This window comes from Antechinus flavipes, chromosome 2, assembly GCF_016432865.1.
Source record: "Antechinus flavipes isolate AdamAnt ecotype Samford, QLD, Australia chromosome 2, AdamAnt_v2, whole genome shotgun sequence".
NCBI classification, from domain to species: Eukaryota; Metazoa; Chordata; class Mammalia; order Dasyuromorphia; family Dasyuridae; genus Antechinus; species Antechinus flavipes.
The window spans coordinates 36,419,227-36,439,500 of record NC_067399.1 but is presented as its reverse complement, the minus strand read 5'-3'; the positions used below and the strand labels follow the sequence as shown (position 1 = coordinate 36,439,500).

The window sequence follows — 20,274 nt, the reverse complement described above, 5'->3', positions numbered from 1 at the left end:
CGCACAACTAGGAATTAATTGGGACTGGATTTGAACTCAGTTCCTCCTCACCACATAGCTCTATGTTCTGCTCCACATCATTTCCTCAATAGTCAGTCCTGCTGCACAGGATGTCTTCAGACAAAGACGGAAACAACACTGAGAATTGGGAGAGTGGACTATTGGTCAGGTCCGGGGCTGAGAAGTCCACCTTTGGTGTCATCCAATCATTTAGATCATGGTACTCCATGATTCTTGGCTGAACTCCTTACAGCCCCAGCATCTTCCTCTGAGACCTAGAAACCTTCCCCTGAGGCAGCCCAAACAAACTGCCCCCATCCCAGCTGAGGAGAAGAAGAGGCCCCTGGGACACTGATAACTCCCTCAGCAGAGGCTGCACAGGTTTTTGTTCGGGGCTGTATCATTGTGTGAGCATACTTATTATCACACTGACAGTAATAGACTGCAACGTCCTCAGCCTCCATGTTGCTGATTGTGAGGGAGAAATCTGTCCCAGAGCCACTGCCACTGAACCGGGCAGGGACCCCGGAGTGAAGGGTGGTTGCATGAGTAATGAGGAGCCGAGGGACCTGCCCTGGTTTCTGTTGGTACCAGAACAGCCTGTTGTTAATGTTCTCACTGGCCCTGCAGGACATGGTGACTCTCTCTCCTGGAGACGCAGCCAGGGAAGCTGGAGACTGGGTCATTACGGTGGCCCCTCGGGCATCTGGAATCAAAGACAAGAGAAATAGTGAGAACAGAGCCAGGCCATATCCCCAGCAGGAGAAATCTCCCTAACACTGTGGTGAATTAAACCTTCAGTGCTGGGCCCTGTCCCCATGATCACCAGTTCAGAGCCATATTTTCTCTCTGACCCTCAGAATCCCACACTTCCCCCTCCTGCTCAGGGGGACAAAAGACAGGCCTGTCCCTGCTCTTCCTCACTCACCTGGGATCCAGAACAACAGGAGAAAGAGCATCTGAGCCTGGGACCCCATCTCCATGTGCCTGAGCTCTGAGCTGCCCAGCCCCTGCCTCCCCAGCTGCCTTTTTAGAGCTGCTCTCAGCAGGAGCTTCCTGGGCTGGGAGTGAGCCATGCAAAACAGCCCAGGGAGGGAGGCTTCTGCTCTGAGGCAGGACCAGTGATCTCCCCTCCTGGCTGGTCCACAACCCTGAGCTGTATCAGTGCAGCAGTCCCCTTCTGGGACCCTGGGATGGAGATATTCCAGTGGGGTTAGATCCTACCCTGCCCTCATGAGCCCTAAAAATCTTGGAGATGCCAAGAAAGCTCAGAGGGGGGACCAGCCTGGAGGAGATTCACATATGTGCTCTGTGACTTTGAGGGGATTATTCTCCATTCTAGTCTGAAGCACCTGCCCATCACTCACAATTTCTTATGACACTCCCATGTAGTTCACAGGAAGTACTATGACTGTGTGATCCTCGGGAAGGGATTTGTAGCCATTGGAGGCAGTACAACAGAATTGAAGCATTTCCTAGTGCTGGAGTTTTTATCAGCTACACAATTATCACAGTTACATAAAAAAGTTCTTGCTACCAAAATCCTTGGAGATGAAAATTGTTCAGCATCTGAAACTAATCTGGTGTAATTAAAAGAATTACGCTAATGAAGAATGTATCTGGAGAACTCCAAGGCCTTTCCCTCTAACCTGCAGCAGAAATCTTCCATATATGACATCTCTCTCCATTGTTCTGTGAACACCTGAGGAGCGAGACCACCTTACTGTTCCCTTTGTGTCTCCAACTGTTGAGCACAGGGTTTGGTCATTAATAAGTATTGTGTCACACATTAATTTACTAAAAATTAGCAGTAGAAGAAGCCAAGCTTTGGATAGGCCCTGATACACTAAAGAAATTCATTTTTCTTCTTTACTGATTCCACACCGATGATCTGGGAAATTTAGGATATGAATTCCTATCTAAACTGAGTAGCCAAAAGATCCTTTAGAAAGTACCAAGAAAACTGCCCCAGGTTGTGCAGTGGATAGAGCACCAGCCTCACAGTCAGGAGGACTAGAATTCAAATGTGTCAGAAGCTGTTTATTATGTGACTTTGGGAAAGTCACATAACCCTGACTGTCTTCAAAAAGTAGAAATAAAGAAAAAAAGACACCTAAGGCCACATGATTCCCAACCTAGAATATGATCTAGAAGTGAAAGGAAATTTCTCTCCCTTAGACCATAGCACTCCCCATAATTCTAGTCATGAAGGGCACCCAAAGTAAATGGCGAGTGCCAAGAGATGGAGCTTCTTGCTTGTGGCTCATCCAGTAAGCCAGTCATTGAAATGAAGATTATGTGTTGGGACATCAGTGAAAAAAGCCTGGAAAGTGATAAGAAAGGTCATCAAAGTCATTGAATATCAAATATAAACACGGGTGTTTGAGTCTGGAGGCCACACCTTGTGGCCCTTGGAATTCATTGGGTAGGAAGGATGACACAGTCAGACCTGAACTTCAGAAAAAAACCACACTGTTAGCTGAATGGAGAATGGATTAGGGTGGAGAAAGGACTAAGGCAGGCAGCTTCCTCAGCAGTTCTGGTCATCAGACATTGGCCGGGTCAGAGGAGAGGAGAAGGAATATCTGAGAGAGATTTCAAAGGGGAAATTGCTAGGTTTTGGTGACAGCTCATCTAGGGGTTCAAAGGGGACCCATCTCCAAGTCAAGGAACAAAGTTTATTATAATTGCATTGCCAAATAAAGTAGGCTTAGATTCCAAAAGGAGTTGGCAAAAAGCAGGATCTAGAAAGTAAATGTTTAGGGAAAAGTGAGAAGGACCAGTCTGATATACTAATTTTATAGCTTAGAGGTGGAATTGAGGAGTGCTCTGCTTCTGATTTTGTGCACAGGTGCAATGTCCATAATTCATGGGGAATCTTCTGGAGGTGTGTTTTTTGGCATGGAATATCACTAGTCAAGTGGTGGACACCTAATTATGTTCTGAGCCTGGAACAAGTTTAAGCACCTCATTATTATTGCTTATTAGTTGATCACAGATCTGATAGTCAGCAGTATTTGGGGGCTCAGCATCTTGTCACATAGAAGTATATCATTTTTAACTAGACCACTCCCAAGATCAAGGTGGGGGGGTGCCTTTTAGGGGGATATTGCTATGTTCTCCCTAGAAGCTACAGCATAGAACTCAGATGTGGGGTGGGCAGAGGCAGTGAGAGACAGTGGAGAGTTTAGTATGAGTCTGAGATTATTTCAGGGATAGCTGTTTGCTCATTTACAGGGAAAAGTGGGGAAGGGGACGATTAAGTGAAAAAGAGAGCGAGTTCTGATTTGGATCTATCCAGTTTATTATTATTTTTACTTTTTGGTAAAAACAAACATAATTTTATTTATTTTTATAGATTTTTATTGACAAAACACATACATGGGTAATTTTTCAACATTGACTCTTGCAAAAACTTCTGTTCCAACTTTTCCCCTCCTTTCTCTCGACCTCCTCCCCTAGATAGCAGGTAGTCCCATACATGTTAAATATGTTAAAGTATATGTTAAATACAATATACGTATACTTATTTATACAGTTTTCTTGCTACAGAAGAAAAGTTGGATTTAGAAAGAAGGTAAAAATAACCTGGGAAGAAAAACAAAAATGCAGCAAACAATAACAGAAAGAGTGGAAATGCTATGTTGTGGTCCACACTCATTTCCCAGTGTTCTTTTGCTGGGTGAATTTGGTTCTGTTCATTACTGAACAATTAGAATTGATTTGGATCCTCTCATTGTTGAAAATGGCCACTTACATCAGAATTGATGCTCATATATTATTGTTGTTGAGATATATAATGATCTCGTGGTCCTGCTCATTTCACTCAGCCTCAGTTCATGTCTCTCCAGGCCTTTCTGAAATCCTCCTGCCGGTCATTTTTTATGGAACAATAATATTCCATAACATTCATATACTGTAACTTATTCAGCCATTCTCCAATTGATGGGCATCCACTCCGTTTCCAGTTTCAAACCATTACAAAAAGGGCTGCTACAAACATTTTGGCACATACAGGACCTAGCGAAGTTAAAATGTCTACTGGGTTTCCAATCTGTGTTGTCTAAAATGCCAGCTTGGAGGGTGGGAGAGAGATGGGGCAGGAGAGGGAGATCTGTGACTTCTCAGCAAAGCAAAGGGAATTCAATCCATGGGAGCTGATGATGTCACCAAGGGAAGTGATATAGAGGAGAAGAGAATGGGGGCCGAGATAGAGCCCCGAGGGGCACCTACAGTTAGAGGGCAGGATCTGGGGAAGGATCCAGCAGAGATGAGGGAGAAATCCTGACCCTAAAATGACCAATCATTTCTCTCCAGGGGACCAATGATGAAGTAAGTGTGCTGCCCCCTCCTGGCAGAGAAGTGATGGACACGGGGGATGAGACTTAATTTCAGGGCCAGCTACTCTGTGGATTCATTTTGGTGGATTCTTGGCAGGAAAATAAATCGGGGAGTATTCTCACATCCCCAGCATCTTCCTCTGAGACCCAGAAACCTCCCCTTGAGGCAGCCCAGACAAGCTGCCCAGTCCCAGCCCAGGGGAAGGAGAGGCCCCTGGGGCCCTGATGCTCCCTCAGCAGCTGCTGGGCAGGTTTTTGTTCGGGGCTGTATCACTGTGGGAGGAGAGCTATACCACTGCTGACAGTAATAGACTGCTGCGTCCTCAGCCTCCACGTTGCTGATTGTGAGGGAGAAATCTGTCCCATACCCACTGCCGCTGAACCGGGCAGGGACCCCGGATGCCAGGTTAGAAGCATCATAGATGAGGAGCCTGGGGGCCTGGCCTGGTTTCTGTTGGTACCAGTGTAGGTCGTTGCTAATACCCTGACTGGCCCTGCAGGACATGGTGACTCTCTCTCCTGGAGACGCAGCCAGGGAGGCTGGAGACTGGGTCAGCACAACGGCCCCTCGGGCATCTGGAATCACAAACACAAGAGAAACAGTGAGAACAGCGCCGGGCCATCTTCCCAGCAGGAGAATCTTTCTCACACTGTGGTGAATTAAACCTTCAGTCCTGTCCCATGATCACCAGTGCAGAGACACATTTGCTCTCTGACCCTCCCTGTATTGTCAAAGGGACAAAAGACAGGCCTGTCTCTGCTCTTCCTCACTCACCTGGGATCCAGAAGAACAGGAGAAAGAGCATCTGAGCTTGGGTCCCCATCTCCATGTGCCTGAGTCTGAGCTGCCCAGCCCCTGCCTCCCCAGCTGCCTTTTTATAGCTGCTCTCAGCAGGAACTTCCTGGGCTGGGAGTGAGCCATGCAAAACAGCCCAGGGAGGGAGGCTTCTGCTCAGCGGCAGGGCCTAGTGATCTCCCCTGCTGGCTAGCCCAGAACCCTGAGCTGTAGCACTGCAGCAGTCCCCTTCTGGTACTCTGGGATGGGGATATCCCAGTGGGGTAGATCCTACCTTGTCTCCATTAGCCTCAGAGCTGCCAAGAAAGCTCAGGAGCTGGATGGGACCAGCCTGGAAGAGATTCACATATATGGTCAGTGACTCAAGGGGGTCACCCTCCATTCTAACCTAAAGCACCTACCCATCACTCCAGATTTTTCTCACATTTTCCCCATGTTTTCAGTGATTACTGTGACTGTTCATAAAGAAAGACTTTGTAATCCCTGGAATTGGTACAATAGAGGGGAGTCATGTCTTAATGTTACTATAAATACTGCTGTAGTTATTTATTTATTTTTGCAGCATCCCGCAGCTATTGAAGAAAGTTCCTGCTACTGAAATCCCTGGAAAATGCAAATAGCTCATGTCAGAAATCCACCTGGTTTGATTAGAAGAAATTATATTAATGAAGAGGAATTACCCTCATTTTGTTGTTGTACCCAGAGGAATATATGGTGGTTTAAAATCGAACCTCAAGTGGAAATCTCCCCCTATTCCTCTGTGAGCTCTGAGGGAACAGGGACCATCTTACTGTTCCCTTAGTGTCTCCAGCTCTTAGCACAGGGTTTGGTCCATGATAAGTGCCTAATCAGCATTGTTTTATTCATTAATTTCCTCATTCATTAAAATGTCAGCATAAGAAACCAAGCTTTCTTGGAAAGTAAGGGAAACCCCTCTCCTCTTCATTTACTTCACAGGGATGATCTGGGAATTTGGAGACATGAACTCCCATGCAAACGGGATAGCCACAGCATTCTTTAGAAAGCACCTAGTGGGGGATGGAGGGTCCAAACGTCACATTGTGGATAAAGTACCAGCCCTGGAGTCAGGAGGACCTGAGTTGAAACGTGATCTCTGTCATTTATTAGCTGTCTGTCCCTGGGCAAATCCCTGGGCAAAATAATAATAATAATAATAACCCTGACTGACTTCAAAACAAAACAAAACAAACAAACAACAACCAAAAAACACCCAACATCCCAACATGATTCCCAATCTAGAATTTGTTACAGAAGTGAAAAGAAACTTCTCAGCCCTAGACTAGGACATTTCTCTTCAATCCACAGCCCTCTCCTCAGAGACACCTGCAAGCTCTGCCTTTCCCGATATCCCCCCTTCCCTCCCAGGCTAGCCCAACTTCTCTCCACCCTTGCTCCTGTGCCGGCCCCTCAGGGCTTCACTGGGTTAGAGTCTTGGCTGTGCTCAGCAGCTGTCCCACATTGCTCCTCCCCATCACTGTGTCCTGTCCCTGTTCCCCCCGGGCAGTCCCTGTCCTCAGCTCCCAGGCAATGAGCATCGCCGTCCCAAAGAAGGACCCTGGCCCCTGGCTTCAGCCCTGCTGCCCTCCGCAGCCTCCAGATTGTATTTTCTCTCCTGCTTCGGCATCAGATCTGTTGCAAAACTGGGATAACAGTCACCATAGAGGATTGTCTGAACCAAGCCTGACTAGAGACCGGGTTGTTCAGTGGATAGGGAATTGGACTTGGAATGGGGAGACTCTGAATTCAAATCCAGCTCCCAACGCTTACTAGCTGTGAAAGCCTGACCAAGTCATTTATCCATTTCCATTTATTCCAGCTTCTTCACCTCTAAATTTGGCATTAAAATGTCCCTCACATCCTAGTGTAGTTGTGTGCCTGAAAAAAGATATTTTAGAAAACACTTTCTACATTTTAAAGCACTTTATAAATGTCCCCCTCGTTATTTTCAAAAAAGTGCATGTAAAACAAACTCTAGGTCACAAATATTTTATTTATTTTGACTTCAGATAATTTGATTGTTTTCTTTTGCTTTAAAATTATATTTACATGCAACTACATCCTTGTTGCCTCTTCAGGTCACCAAGATCTCCCTTGTCGCAAAGATTTTTTTTTAAAGGGAGAAAAAACAATGCAAAAAAACTGAACAGGGCACAGTTCTCACATCATATGTAATATATAATAAGATACTAAAGAAACATTGTTTCCCAACACTAGAGAAACTGGAGGGTTGATGATAAATATAATAGTGTTATGCTGAAAAATGTCTATTAAGTAGCCTTAAGAAATGTAGCCACTTTCATGTGCAATTGTCATTATTAGCAGTTTGTTCGTCACTTTCTCACATCTAGACTACCAAGAAAACATTAAATTAAGCACTGATTTTCAGTATTTGCTGATATTTGAGCTGGAACTGTTCACAAGGAAAATTTACAACCAATTCATTGTCATCCTCTACTAATTTGCTGATAGTATCACCCTTTATGTCTAAATCATGAACCCATTCTGACCTTATCTTAGTATTGGATGTTACATGTTTGTCGATACCTAGTTTCTACCATTCATTTTTCAATTTTCTCAGCAACTAGATTTTTTCTCAGGTAGTTCATTGATGGCTTATTCAAAATTTCCCCACTAAAATGAGATCATTTGAGTATTTGATTTGCTCTTCCTTAAGCTGGGTAATGTATATTTTTGTAAAATTCATCAATTTCATTTAGGTTATCAGATTAATTGGCATTCATTTAAGCAAAATAGCTCCTAAGTATTGCTTTAATTTCTCTTCATTGGTGGTAAGTTCACCCTTTTCATTTTTGTGACTGGTAATTTGGTTTTTTCTTTCCTTTTTCTAGCCATATTTACAAAAGGTTTAACCAATTCAGTTTTATTTAGTAGTTCAATGGTTTTCTTACCTTCATTTTCTTAATCTCTCTTTTTATTTTCAGAATATCTTATTTGGCATTTAATAGAAGTTCTAAATTTGTTCTATTTCTATCTTTTTAGTTGTATGCTCTCCTCTTTCTCTATTTAAGTCATATAACCATCCAGAGATATAAAATTTCCCCTAAGAACTGTTTTGCCTGGGGGAAGTTATTTGTTTCCCAAAAATGTATACAGGTATTTATAAATTCTATAATAGGATTTCTTTCCTTCTGTTGATTGAAAATTATTTTAGGTTGATTTTTTTAATTAAATGTCATATTTATTCACAAACAAATTTCAACCCATTCTTATACACAGTAACACCACTCTTAAAACAAAACCAAAGGAAAGGAAGAGGAGGAAATGTATGGAGATTTTTTTTCTCAAAAAGAAGTACATCCATCCATAACTTCTATATTATACTACTTTATTTTGACTTAAATTTATTTATTTTTTTAAACTTTAATTCATAAATATACCTCTGCATGCACTTATAGTTAAAGGAATTTAACAAATACTATAAAATAAAAAGTGGGGAGGGGGAACAGTTCAATGAAACCAAGTGGTAAATAAATGCAACATAACACAAAGTAGGGAACGTCCAATTTCTCAACTCCTCTCCCAGATCAAGCTTGGTCATTGCAGGGATGAAGCATTTCATTTTGTTCTGATGCTTCTCTTTCCATTTACATCAGTACAATCCTTATATTTCTTGTTTTCCTAAGGGTGCTTAGAGAAGTAAAAAAAAAAAGACATATGGAAGAGAAGAATAAATGGAAACAAAATTCTTAGGAAGGAGTAGAATAAAGTACATCCTCTAAAACTAAGCTCAGAAGTATTGGACAACTGTTGGATGATCCTATGTTAATCATTTTTCTGATGATGGTCAGAAAAATGGAGAAGGGCCCCACTGGTTTGGGTGAACCAGTGAATTTAGGAAGGATGTGACCAAAGAGGGTCTCAGCACGGGCATCTATGGCTGAGTTGGCATCTTTACAGCTGGAAGGCTCAGACTCCAGTGAGTATCTAGCAGACTGTGACACTCTCCTGATGTTCTGCCTCAGTGAAACTACAAATAAACAGAGTCCAATAAACTGAATCTGCAGAGTAGCCTTGCCTGAAGTGTGTCTTTGTCCTTTGTCTCCATCCCTTCTCTATCAGGCGGTCGGGAACTCCCTCCTTGGTCCCAAGCTGTTCTAGCCTCGCCTTATTCTAGCTTGTTCAGAGCTCCCTTGGAATCAGGCTTTCCCTCCTGGGTGCCCCATTAGAGAATGGCCTGAGGCAGGTTGGAGTCCAGGAAGAGGGAGACAGCCAGGATGCGAAAAGGGCCAGAGACCCAGAGACAGGAAGGTTGTCTGAGGGACTAGGGAGGCTGAGCTTGGGGGAGGACCAACATGGGGCTTGTAGTACCTGCCTGCAAGTATTCGAGGGGCTGAGACAAGGATGAGAGTGTGACTTGTTCAGCCCAGCACCAAAGCCCAGAAATGTGAGCAAAGCGGGGAAGGAACAGAGAGGACGAGTTTTTAATTAATCTCAGAACAGCCTCCTTGGCAAAGATAATGATCCAGGACTAGAGGCCTTAATGATAATAATAATAATAATAATAATAATAATAATAATAATAATAATAATAGCTAACATTTCTACAGTGCTTACTGAGTGACAGCTACAGTGCTAAACAATTCACAATTATTTTCTTACTTGATCCTCACTAACACCCCAGAAGGCAGCTGCTATAGTGATCTCCATTTTACAGACAAGAAAAAGAAAACAAAGGTTAAGTGACTCGTCCAGCATCATACAGCTAAGAAGTGGCTGATTTGAACTCAGGCCTTCCTGGCCACATGTCTGGCTCCATCCACTGCTTCTGTGCTAGCTATTCCCCCTGTACCGGAGGTCTCCTAGCAAAGAGCATTTCTAAGGATTTGGAAAGGAGGCTCTTGGTCAGGTATGGGACATGGGTATCCACGTTTGGGGTGTGAACTGATTATTTAATTGTGTATTGTGGGAAAGAAATCAAGGTTGGCACTTACATAGCCTCAGCACCTTCCTCTGAGACCTAGAAACCTCCACCCGCAAAGGCAGCCCAGACACACTGTCCTCATCCTAGCTGAGGGAAAGGAGAAGGCCCTGGGGCACTGACACCTCCCTCAGCAGCTGCTGGGCAGGTTTTTGTTCTGGGCTGTATCACTGTGAGGGGATAGCCATAGTCATGCTGACAGTAATAGACTGCAGCATCCTCTGCCTCCACTCTGCTGATTGTGAGGGAGAAATCTGTCCCAGAGCCACTGCCACTGAACCGGGCAGGGACCCCAGTTTGCAGGTTGTTTGTATAATAAATTAGGAGCTTGGGAGCCTCCCTTGGCTTCTTCTGCTGGTACCAATTTAATTCATTACTAACACCCGAGCTGGTCTTACAGTTAATGGTGACCCTCTCTCCTGGAGACACTGACAAAAAGTCTGGAGACTGAGTCACCACAATGGCCCCTCTCGCACCTGGAATCAAAAAGAAAAGACACAACATGATCCCAATGACTTCACTGTCCTGGATTGTCAATTAAGAATGAATAAGGGAAACTGAATAGCCCAAATTTCCTTCTCTCTCCCAATCTCCCCCAGACATATTCCAGGGATGGCCAAAAAATGTAATGCATGCAGGAGGAATCCCTCACCTGAGATCCAGAGCAACAGAGAGCAGAGGAGCTGAGCCTGGAACCCCATCTCCTCCCCTGACCGTGGATGCTACTGAACAGAGACCTCACCCGTGAGCTGGCATTTATCTGGGTCCTAGCAACTGGGGCTGTCCCTGAGGAAACAGGCAAATCAACAGGGGGAAGTGGAAAGGCACATTGATTTTAAGAGCTTTGCTTTCTAGTATCTGTATTATCAATCATTTTAACTCATAAAAGACAGTATAATCCTGTCTACTCCCCAAAATACTGGGGAGTCAGATCAAAGTCCCCCATGAACTGTTTTTTCACTTAGTTTTGTTATCAATGTTCTATTGTAATTTTTGTTAATTATGTTTTTCTTTTTTTAAATTTTATTCATATTAATTTTAATCCAAAAAGAAACAAAAAAAGAAACATTTCTCTGTATATAACAACATATATGACAACACAAATTTTCCTTTCATACTGTTTCCTTTTTTTTTGGAAACTTTTTTGTTCTTTGCTTTGCATTTAGCAATTTTTTTCTTCTTCCCTCTCTAACTTGTTGTACAGAAAACTACCATTAAATAAAATTATGTATGTAAGTTTATATTTAAACATGTTAAACCCCACTATGAATATTTCTGTTTATCATTTCTTTCTCTACATATGGATAACATCTTCCTTCATGGACATTGCAGTGGATATGAATATTCATAATACTCAGATTGTTTGTTCAAAGTTTCCCCTATAGTACTATTGCTGTTACAATGGACAATATTCACTTGATTCTTGTCATTTCACGCTTCTTCATTTCAAACAAGTCTTTCAATAGTTTTCTGGAATCATTTCTTATAGTCCAGTAGTATTCCAGCAAAATTATATATCACAACTTATTGAACCATGACTCACTTGTTGGGTATCTCCTCAACTTCCAGTTCTTTGCCAGCACAAAGACAGCTGCTACTATATGTTCATATTTTATTTTAACTTTCTTTTCCTTTTCCCCTTATTACCCTGGTAAACATATCAAAGAGAGTTATTGCTGGCTCAAAGTGTCTCCATAATTTTATAACTTCTTGGGCACACTTCCAGACCGCCGTCCAAAACTGATTGGTCAGTTTATTGTTCCATCAACAGTAAATCAGTGTTCCAATTTTCCTCATTCCTTCCAACATTTATTATGTCCCTTATTTGTTAATGACTCAAAGTTGTTTTAATTTGTACTTCTTTAATCGATAGTGATTTAGAGCATTTACTTTATATGACTATGTATATTTTTATTGCTTCATTAAAAAAATGCCTATTCATATTTTGATAAATTATCAGTTGGGGAATTACTATATTATAAATTTGTTTTTTTAATCACCAATATTATTTGTCATCTAGAATTATAGGGTGGACCTCAATTTAGTTATCTGTAAAATGAAGACGTGGAATTAGATTATCCCTGGGGTATTTTTTAAAATGATTTTTAAATTTTAAACTTAATTACAAAATGGCAAAGATAAAAGAAAAACCTTGCCATTTACACAGAAATGCATAGAAGACTCAAATCTAAACAATAAATTTTCAAGTCAAGAAAAACTATTTTTCCAGAATGCTTTCTTATCTTCTTTGTGGAGTTTTTTTTTTTTTTTTACTCTCTGCTGTGCACTTTTTACTTTACTTTTTCCTTTTCTTTTTCACCCCCTTTCCTAAAGAAGGCTACAATTACATATAGATATTTATAAACATATGCATACATATTCATATGCAGTCATATACATATATGTATATATACTTTGCTTATTTCCATCTGTCTTTCAGAGGCTGGGTAGTATCTTCCTTCATAGATTCAAGACTTTCCATGTTTCTAAATCAATCAACTCATAACTTCCTACACCATAGCATTATTTTGACCCAGTCTCATCTGATCTGAGAGATTGACTGTGAACATTTTTTACTCAATTTTCTGCAGTCCTTCTATTTTTGTCTACATAGATTTTATTTAAACTACAAAATTTTAGTTTAAAATAATTGAAATGATCCTTTTTACACTTCAGCAATGATGTTTGTTATACTATAGTTTATAGTCTTATAGTAGTGATTATATATTTTATTTTATTCCTGGCTTCTCTGAAGTTCTGCTCTTCCAAATGAGCTTTTTTTTTTTTTTTTTTTTTTTTTTGGTAAATCAGTAAAAATAATTTCAAAATAATTTTTAAATTAATGTAATTTTAAAATTGTTATTTAAAAATAATTTTATAATGTTCCTGAAAGCAATTTATCATTATATTCAAATTTTGAATCTGCCATCATTTCTACTTTATGGTGAATGTGTCCCATTCATATTTTAAGCTACAATTACATGTATATTTTCCTCTTTCCTGTTTTTCCTTAGTATCCTTCTCTCTCCATTTACCTTATCTCTCTTCAGTCCTCTGTTTTACTTACCCACTATCTTGCCCTCCTATTTCTTAACCTGACACTAAAAGTCTCTCCCTTATCTACCATCCCATCCCCTGGCCCTCTTGTTTCTTCCTGAATGTAGAAGACTTTTACACATACATGCATATATACATATATGTATGCATACACATATACATATATGTGTCTATATGTGTGCACATACATAATTTGTGTTTGTGTTTTATGCGTATATATATTATACACATGTATAATATATGTACACACATCACACATGTCCATTGTAACAGCAATAATATTATAGGGGAAACTTTGAACAAACATTTTGATTATTACGAATATTCATATCACATAACCCATTCCTAATGAGGATAAGATTTTAGTACTACTTGCCCTCCCCACTACTAACCTCTTCTGTATCAGTTTTTCTTTTTAGGCTTCATTTCTATGAGATGATTACTCTTTATTAATTCTTCCTATACAGGTGTATTTGTTTTTACAACACCCAATCAGCTCAATACTAGCCTTTCTTTAAAACTACCTAAATAGTGATAACAATGTTGCAAATATTTTCATGTATATGAAGTAAGCAATGTAACCTTATAGAATCCATTCTAATTAGTCCTTTGTGCTTACCTTAAATTTTCTAAGTTCTCATAAATTTACATAAAGTTCCCTGTCCAATTTTCCCATACATTCTGGAGTTTTCACTACAAAAAACTAATACTCTTTCATTTCATTAAATGAAAATTTGTTTTTTCCATTAACAATTATATGTTACCTTGCTAGGTAAGTTACTCTTGGTCATAACTCCTATTCATTCTTTTGCTCTACAATATATAACATTCTAAGGTCTATGGTCTGTCAATGTAATAGTGACTGAGTCTTGTATAATCTGTAATGTAGCTCCATGATATTCAAATTTTTTAAGGTTGTGTCCAATATTTTCTCATTAACTTGGGTGCTTTGAAACTTTTTTTTGACTAGGTAAAAGAGGCCACTTTCTGCATCATTTCTTACCTAGACAATGATTTATTGGGCATTGACTCAGTCAGACTGAAACCTGTTAAAGATCTTAGCATAAAAAAGATAAAGTCTCTCACTTCATCCAAGAGCCATCTCTAGTCATTCTGATCTATATCTTACCATTAGATCCAGATGACTTTGGAGGAGAAAGTGAGAACCTCACTCACTGTAATTCACTCATGTATTACTTATGTGATGTCATGGTCCTCTTCAACAACTAACAAACAACGATGACCAAAATTCCTGTAGGCTTCCTCCCTAGGATCTTTTTCAGGTGATATATACATAAATATATATGCAAGTTTTTTCTTTTATTTCTGTTTGACATTCTTGTTCAAAAATTTCATGGAATATTTTGTCAAGATTCTTTTTTAAATTGTTATTTACGATTGATTTAATATTGACTATTTTTGAACAATTTCTCCTCAATCTGTTCTCCAGATCCAGTTGTTTTTCAGAGGAGAAATTTCCTTTTTTTTTCTATTTTTTAAAATTCTTTTGAGTTTGGAAATATAGAAAGTCAAAAAGGTTTTCTGACCTACTCTGACACCTTTCTAGAACCCTCCACATTCTTCTAACTCTGACAAAGTTCTTTATATACTTGACATATGAGACCTTTATTTGAGAAATAGTTTATAGAATTTTTCTCGCAGTTTTCTGTTTTCCTTCCAATCTTGGCTACATTGATTTTACTTGTACAAAATCTTGCTAATTTAATGTTATGTAGATCATCCATATTTTGCCTCAAAATGTTCTCTTGGGATAGCTAGGTGGCACATTGGATAGAGCATCAGCCCTGAATTCAGGGGGACCTCAGTTCAAATCTGATCTCAGACACTTAATACTTTCTAGCTGTGTGATCCTGGGCAAATCACTTAACCCCAATTACCTCAGCAAGAAAAAAATTCTCTTTGTCTCAGGGACTCAAAAATTGTTCTCCTAGAACTTTTTACCAATGAAGAGGAAATTAGAGCAGCAATTAAGAGATACTTTGCCCAACTTTATGCCAATAAATTTGATAACTCAAGTGGGAAGAATACCTACAAAAATATAGGTTGCCCAGATTAACAGAAGATTGTCTTGCATGAACATTTCCCTTCATCTTTTCCCCCAGCTGTCCTGTCCGGCAGGACATCCACAGTGGGTCATCGAAGGGAACCGGGGCCGAGGAGGAGCAAAGGCTCTGTAAGACAACAGTCTGTAAAACACGCCGTGTTTGGGAACAGGATCGATGAGACAGAGAGGCAACTCAAGATTTAAGATGGTGAATGTCTCTGTTTAATGAATGAAGAGAGTTTAATTAAATAGGATTTCTGAGTGGGGGGTTACAATGAGAAGAATGTCGGACCATAGGTGTGGCAGAAATCCTAGATTATACTGTTATCTAGATCTTGGGCGGAGATGACCGATTTCTTGGGACACACATTATCTAATCTCAGGAATTTAGGGTGTTTGCTGCTCTTCTTAGCTCTTTGTCTTCTGCGTCCAAGGACATGGCCTCTGGCAGTGTTCAAGGACATGGTCTCTGGCATATCCCCCTTTCTTTATTTATAAATAGGTGGGAGGCCTGTCTTAGGCTATGTGGCCGGCATCCATATTCAGTACCCAAGTAATCCGACCTTAAAAGGCCAGAAAAGGGCAGGACCCCTGTCTTAGGCTATGTGGGCGGCATCCGTCCCAGCACCCCAGCATCAAACTTCCGGGGTGTGCTTCTGGAAAACGGGCCCACAATAATCCCGTCATTGGGTATTCCTGCAGCCAGAGGGTATGAGACCCTGAAATATGGGGCCACAATAATCCTGTCATTGGCTCACCCACAGCTTATCTACTGAATGCAGGGGAGCAATACCTGAGACCAGACCTTGTATGGATATGAGGAGGAGGTGGGGCAAGAGTGCTTAAGGCAAAGTGAATAGGAGCTAAGAGTTCCCATTCTTTCAGGTATATTGAAAAAATATACCAGTTTCCCCAATGTTCTATCTTTACCTCCCCTTTTCAAATGACCATTCCCCATATAAATCCCAAGAGCAAATCAAAATCCCTATACATAACAGACTAATACAGTAGCATTTCCTTCAAAGCCCTCAAACATAACAGCAATTACAGTTTTAACAAATCCCATCCCAAGTCTTAAACACACAGTAATAGATGATCCAGGCAAGGTTTAACAGTCATCAACCATCCCCAAAGTCCCTCATATCAGTCCGAAGTACAGTCGATGCAGGGTCAAGTCCATGATCTCATTTTAAAACTGCTGCTTCAGGCTGTGAAGTGATAGGAGGCTCTCATTCCTTGCAGAGTGGGTGTGTGCCGTGGTGACAATCAAAGCTGATCAAAGTTGATCCAGGTTCCAGAAGCAAGTCAATATCTGTAATTTGACCAAAATCTAAAACAAAAACACAAATCTAACACATAAAGATTAGATCAGTCTCAGATAGACTCAGTTCACCAAACTGTTGCAAAATACGAGGAGGCCAAAATGGATTGGCCAGCAGTTTCCTATGTGAAGAAATGAGTTTGCTTTACAGGCCAAGCAAATGGCTGCAGTCTTACAGACCCCTGTTAATTGTCCATTTATCATGTAGAAACCTTAAAGGAACAAAACACAAATATCCAGTAACAGACAGATGACCAGGCAAAATAGTTGCCCAAGCATTTAGGATACAATGATTACATATAACCAGACTGAAAATAGCAAAGCATGACATAATTGAATTGCAGTAACAGTTCTATTGACCATTGCTCTGATCAGAGAGAGATCAGTTACAGAAGGAAAAATGCAAGAACATAACTATAATATAACATAAGCAGTCGAATTTTAACAGCTTATCAATCAATTGTCCCAGTAACTGTCACAGGGTGGAGCTTTTAAAACTCCCAAATAGCATTAACTAATTAATTCTAAGCCCAAAAACTCCAATAACAGATGTCATTAATCAAATTTCAGATAAATTATTTATCGTATCCTTATAAGTCATAACAGAAAGCAATTTTGTCTCAGCAAGTTCACAACTTAGAACAATTATCATATCTAGGTAGATGTTACATGAGTGAACATTATATACATACAAATCATTTTGTTTTTAAAATACCCAATACATAGAAAAACATCCCAAATTGCATATTGTTCATAACAGAAACATTTTTAAAAGGACAAAGAAAAAAAAACTATTATATTCAGAGGCCCTTTAAATAACCTCAGAATGACCCAATACAATCAATTTAAACTTATACAAAAAACCCAATTCCACATAAAAGAATTCAAGAACATAGCAATTAAACTTTTAGAAATACTCAGACCAAAGTATGGATCACATTTACGACCATTTTCTTTTAACCAGAAAAACAAATATTCGATCAACCTAAAAATAAGCATGTCCTTAAAAATCACACTTTGCTGCACTGGCTGTAAATCAGTTAAGAAAAAAGCAGCAGGAACATACTCAGGGAGGTGAGGGGCGGAGAAGATTCCATATGGCCATCCTTCCCCCACTCCTGACCCCCTAGAAAAAACTTCCCTCAGGTTCCCCACTCGATTTCCTACCTGGGGATCCTTTTCAAGATTTAACCCATCAGTTTCCCAATATCAGGTTTCTTCCCAAATCCACCCATTTCCAACTTTCTCTTTCCTTCTGACTACATACTTAAACAATCTCCTTAAAGAACTTTCCTCCAGATTCTCCTTTGGTAAAGTAGCAGAAGGCAGTGGGGGTGGGTGACTCCTTCCCCCACCTCTTCACCTACTCCCAAAAGTCTTTCTTTCACCTTTCTAATACCAATCGAACCTTTAATTTCCCTTGCAAATCAGTCCTTCCTAAATCACCTGCATTCCTCTTTCCTTTTCCCATCAAAAACCTGTAAGATTCAACCCTATAGTGAATAATAAACCTCCAAAAACCCACACCTGTCCAGCAGAGCTGGATTTAAAGTATAACTTATGTTAACAAATTTCAGAAGGTAACAAACTGAATCAAAGTAATACAGCTGTTTTTAAAAGTTTTTTCTTCTACCACATTTCTTCTAACAGCGATTAGCATCTTATCTCTAGAGCTTTTTATTGCCCAGGCCAGGCTAAGCTTGAATTTTATTGCTCTTTACTCTAGTAGGCTTTTCCTTAAAGAAATGCAAATTTTCCTTAATCATTGTTATTAAAACTTAACAAAGCTTTTAAATCAGCAAAAACAGATTTGGGGCTTTTTCCAGGATTCCCCACCCTCAGAGAGAAGTTTTGTTTATATTATAACTTTCCGAACTTTCAAATCCCTTTCCATCTATTTTTTTTCCTTTCCTTTTTTTTTTTTTCTTTTCTCTCCCTTTTTCTCACAGGCTGCTGCAGTCAGCCAGAGAAAGAGAGAGAAAGATTTTTCAAACTTTTTGATATTTTCTAAGCCTGCAACACAGAGGCTGAATTCTTATCTCTTACAAGCTTATTTTAACTTTTAACACAGACACACACAAACAAACATGGAGCTCCAATTTACTATGTACAGTTGCAACGTTGTTTTCCAACCAACAACATAACAGACAAACCACACAGAACATGGAACATATATCACACAGACTACACAGACATTCAAGATTTTTTAAAGCATGAGAACAACAATTTTCTCAATGGTTGACACCCTGTCTGTTTCAGGAGCTGTTCAGTGAATTTGAGTGTTTCGATCTTCTCTTCAGGTTCCAAGGTGTCTTGGTCTCGTAACTGATGATAGAAGATGTGTTTTTTTTGTGATCGCAGAATCTACTTGAGATTTAACGAAAGTGGTTAGTTTATTAAAGGCCCAAGGGCCAAAAGAAAGGAGGAGAAGGAGTCCCACAAGAGGGCCGAGAATACTAGGGAGAAAAGTGGATAGCAAGGGGGAAGTGGAGAACCAGTTCTTATGCCAGGATTCATTTTTTTTTCTCTTTCCTGTTTTCTTTTTTCCAGACTGTCCCTAACTTTTTGTAGGCTGTTTTCAACAAGGCCAAGTTTATCTGAATAAAAGCAGCATTCCTCCTTGAGGGCTGCACCAAGACCTCCTTGTTGTAAGAAGAGAAGGTCTAAGTCTCTTCTGTTTTGCAGGATGACTTCAGCTAAGGATGCTACTGAGTCTTTAAGGTGTTTAAGTCCTGCTTGCAATTCCTGTAAATCCTTATCTATAGCAGCGCTCAATTGGGAATATTGTTTGTCATTTTGTATGAGGGAGGCTATACCCGTCCCCGTTCCTACCGCTCCTAGGCCAAGGAGGACGGTCAGGGTTAATGCAGTAAGGGGTTCCCTTCTGGTCCTGAAATTGCCAGTACTTTTTCTTTCCCAGATATCAAGGAAATCATCGGCCTGGTGTATATTAATATGAGGGAAGAGAAAGACAGAAACGCAGTAATCGCGTTTTTTGATAAAAGATCAGGCATCCAGAAATGTAGTAAGGCCAGCAGAGCAGGCAAAATACGAGCCGTCAGGAGCGGCCACATATTGCCACGTCAGGTTGACAGGTATGGTGTGGTTGCAAACGCCTTCAAGCTGTTTGGGAGGAAGCATGTTAGGTCCTAGGAGACAAATTCCAATGAATTGATCAAACTGTTCTGTTAGCCCAGTGGGGTCTTCTATCAAGGACCTCATTTCCTTCTTAAAGGCCCTGACTTCTGTGGTGCTCAGGGGAGCTTTCACAAATCCTATACCTCCTTGGGCCGAAGGAACCTCTCTTAAGGGATATAATTTAAGACTTGGGGTTTTAGTTCCTGGCAAAGGATAATTTCGGATATCTCTTTGAATTTGATCTAATTCCTTCCTTAAAGAGGAGAATGACTCTTTTTGGAGTCCAGGTGGGGTCAATCGAATTAAATCCTCCCGTGCCCTGAGGGGCCCCGGAGGAGCTGATGGGATTAAGTCCTCACCTTCCCTTTCCTAAAACCATGGCTTCTTCTGGGGGTGGGGATAAATATGGAGGACGGAGAGATAACAATGGGTCCCATTGCTGGGTCTTTAAAGTTTCCTCCTTCGTGTCCTTTACACTTGGACTCTTACTCAACATTATAGAAGCCCCAGAAAGCCATAGTCCTGCATATAGAACCTCCTCTGGATTAACAGGTTCTTTGTTATTAACACACAAATTCAGTATTTGGCACACCCAAT

At 40.4% G+C, this 20,274-nt stretch overlaps 3 gene segments (V, D, J or C); all 3 read right to left on the bottom strand.

Annotated features, from left to right (window-relative positions):
• Positions 1-275: 275 nt before the first annotated feature.
• Positions 276-1,016, bottom strand: LOC127546367 (immunoglobulin kappa variable 3-15-like). The segment is given in 2 exon segments: positions 276-706; positions 929-1,016. Coding segments are annotated over 2 exon segments (486 nt in total).
• A 2,264-nt stretch (positions 1,017-3,280) lies between these two features.
• Positions 3,281-5,179, bottom strand: LOC127547536 (immunoglobulin kappa variable 3-11-like). The segment is given in 2 exon segments: positions 3,281-4,916; positions 5,116-5,179. Coding segments are annotated over 2 exon segments (570 nt in total).
• Positions 5,180-10,177: 4,998 nt separating this feature from the next.
• Positions 10,178-10,881, bottom strand: LOC127546366 (immunoglobulin kappa variable 1-6-like). The segment is given in 2 exon segments: positions 10,178-10,572; positions 10,749-10,881. Coding segments are annotated over 2 exon segments (444 nt in total).
• Positions 10,882-20,274: the final 9,393 nt, after the last annotated feature.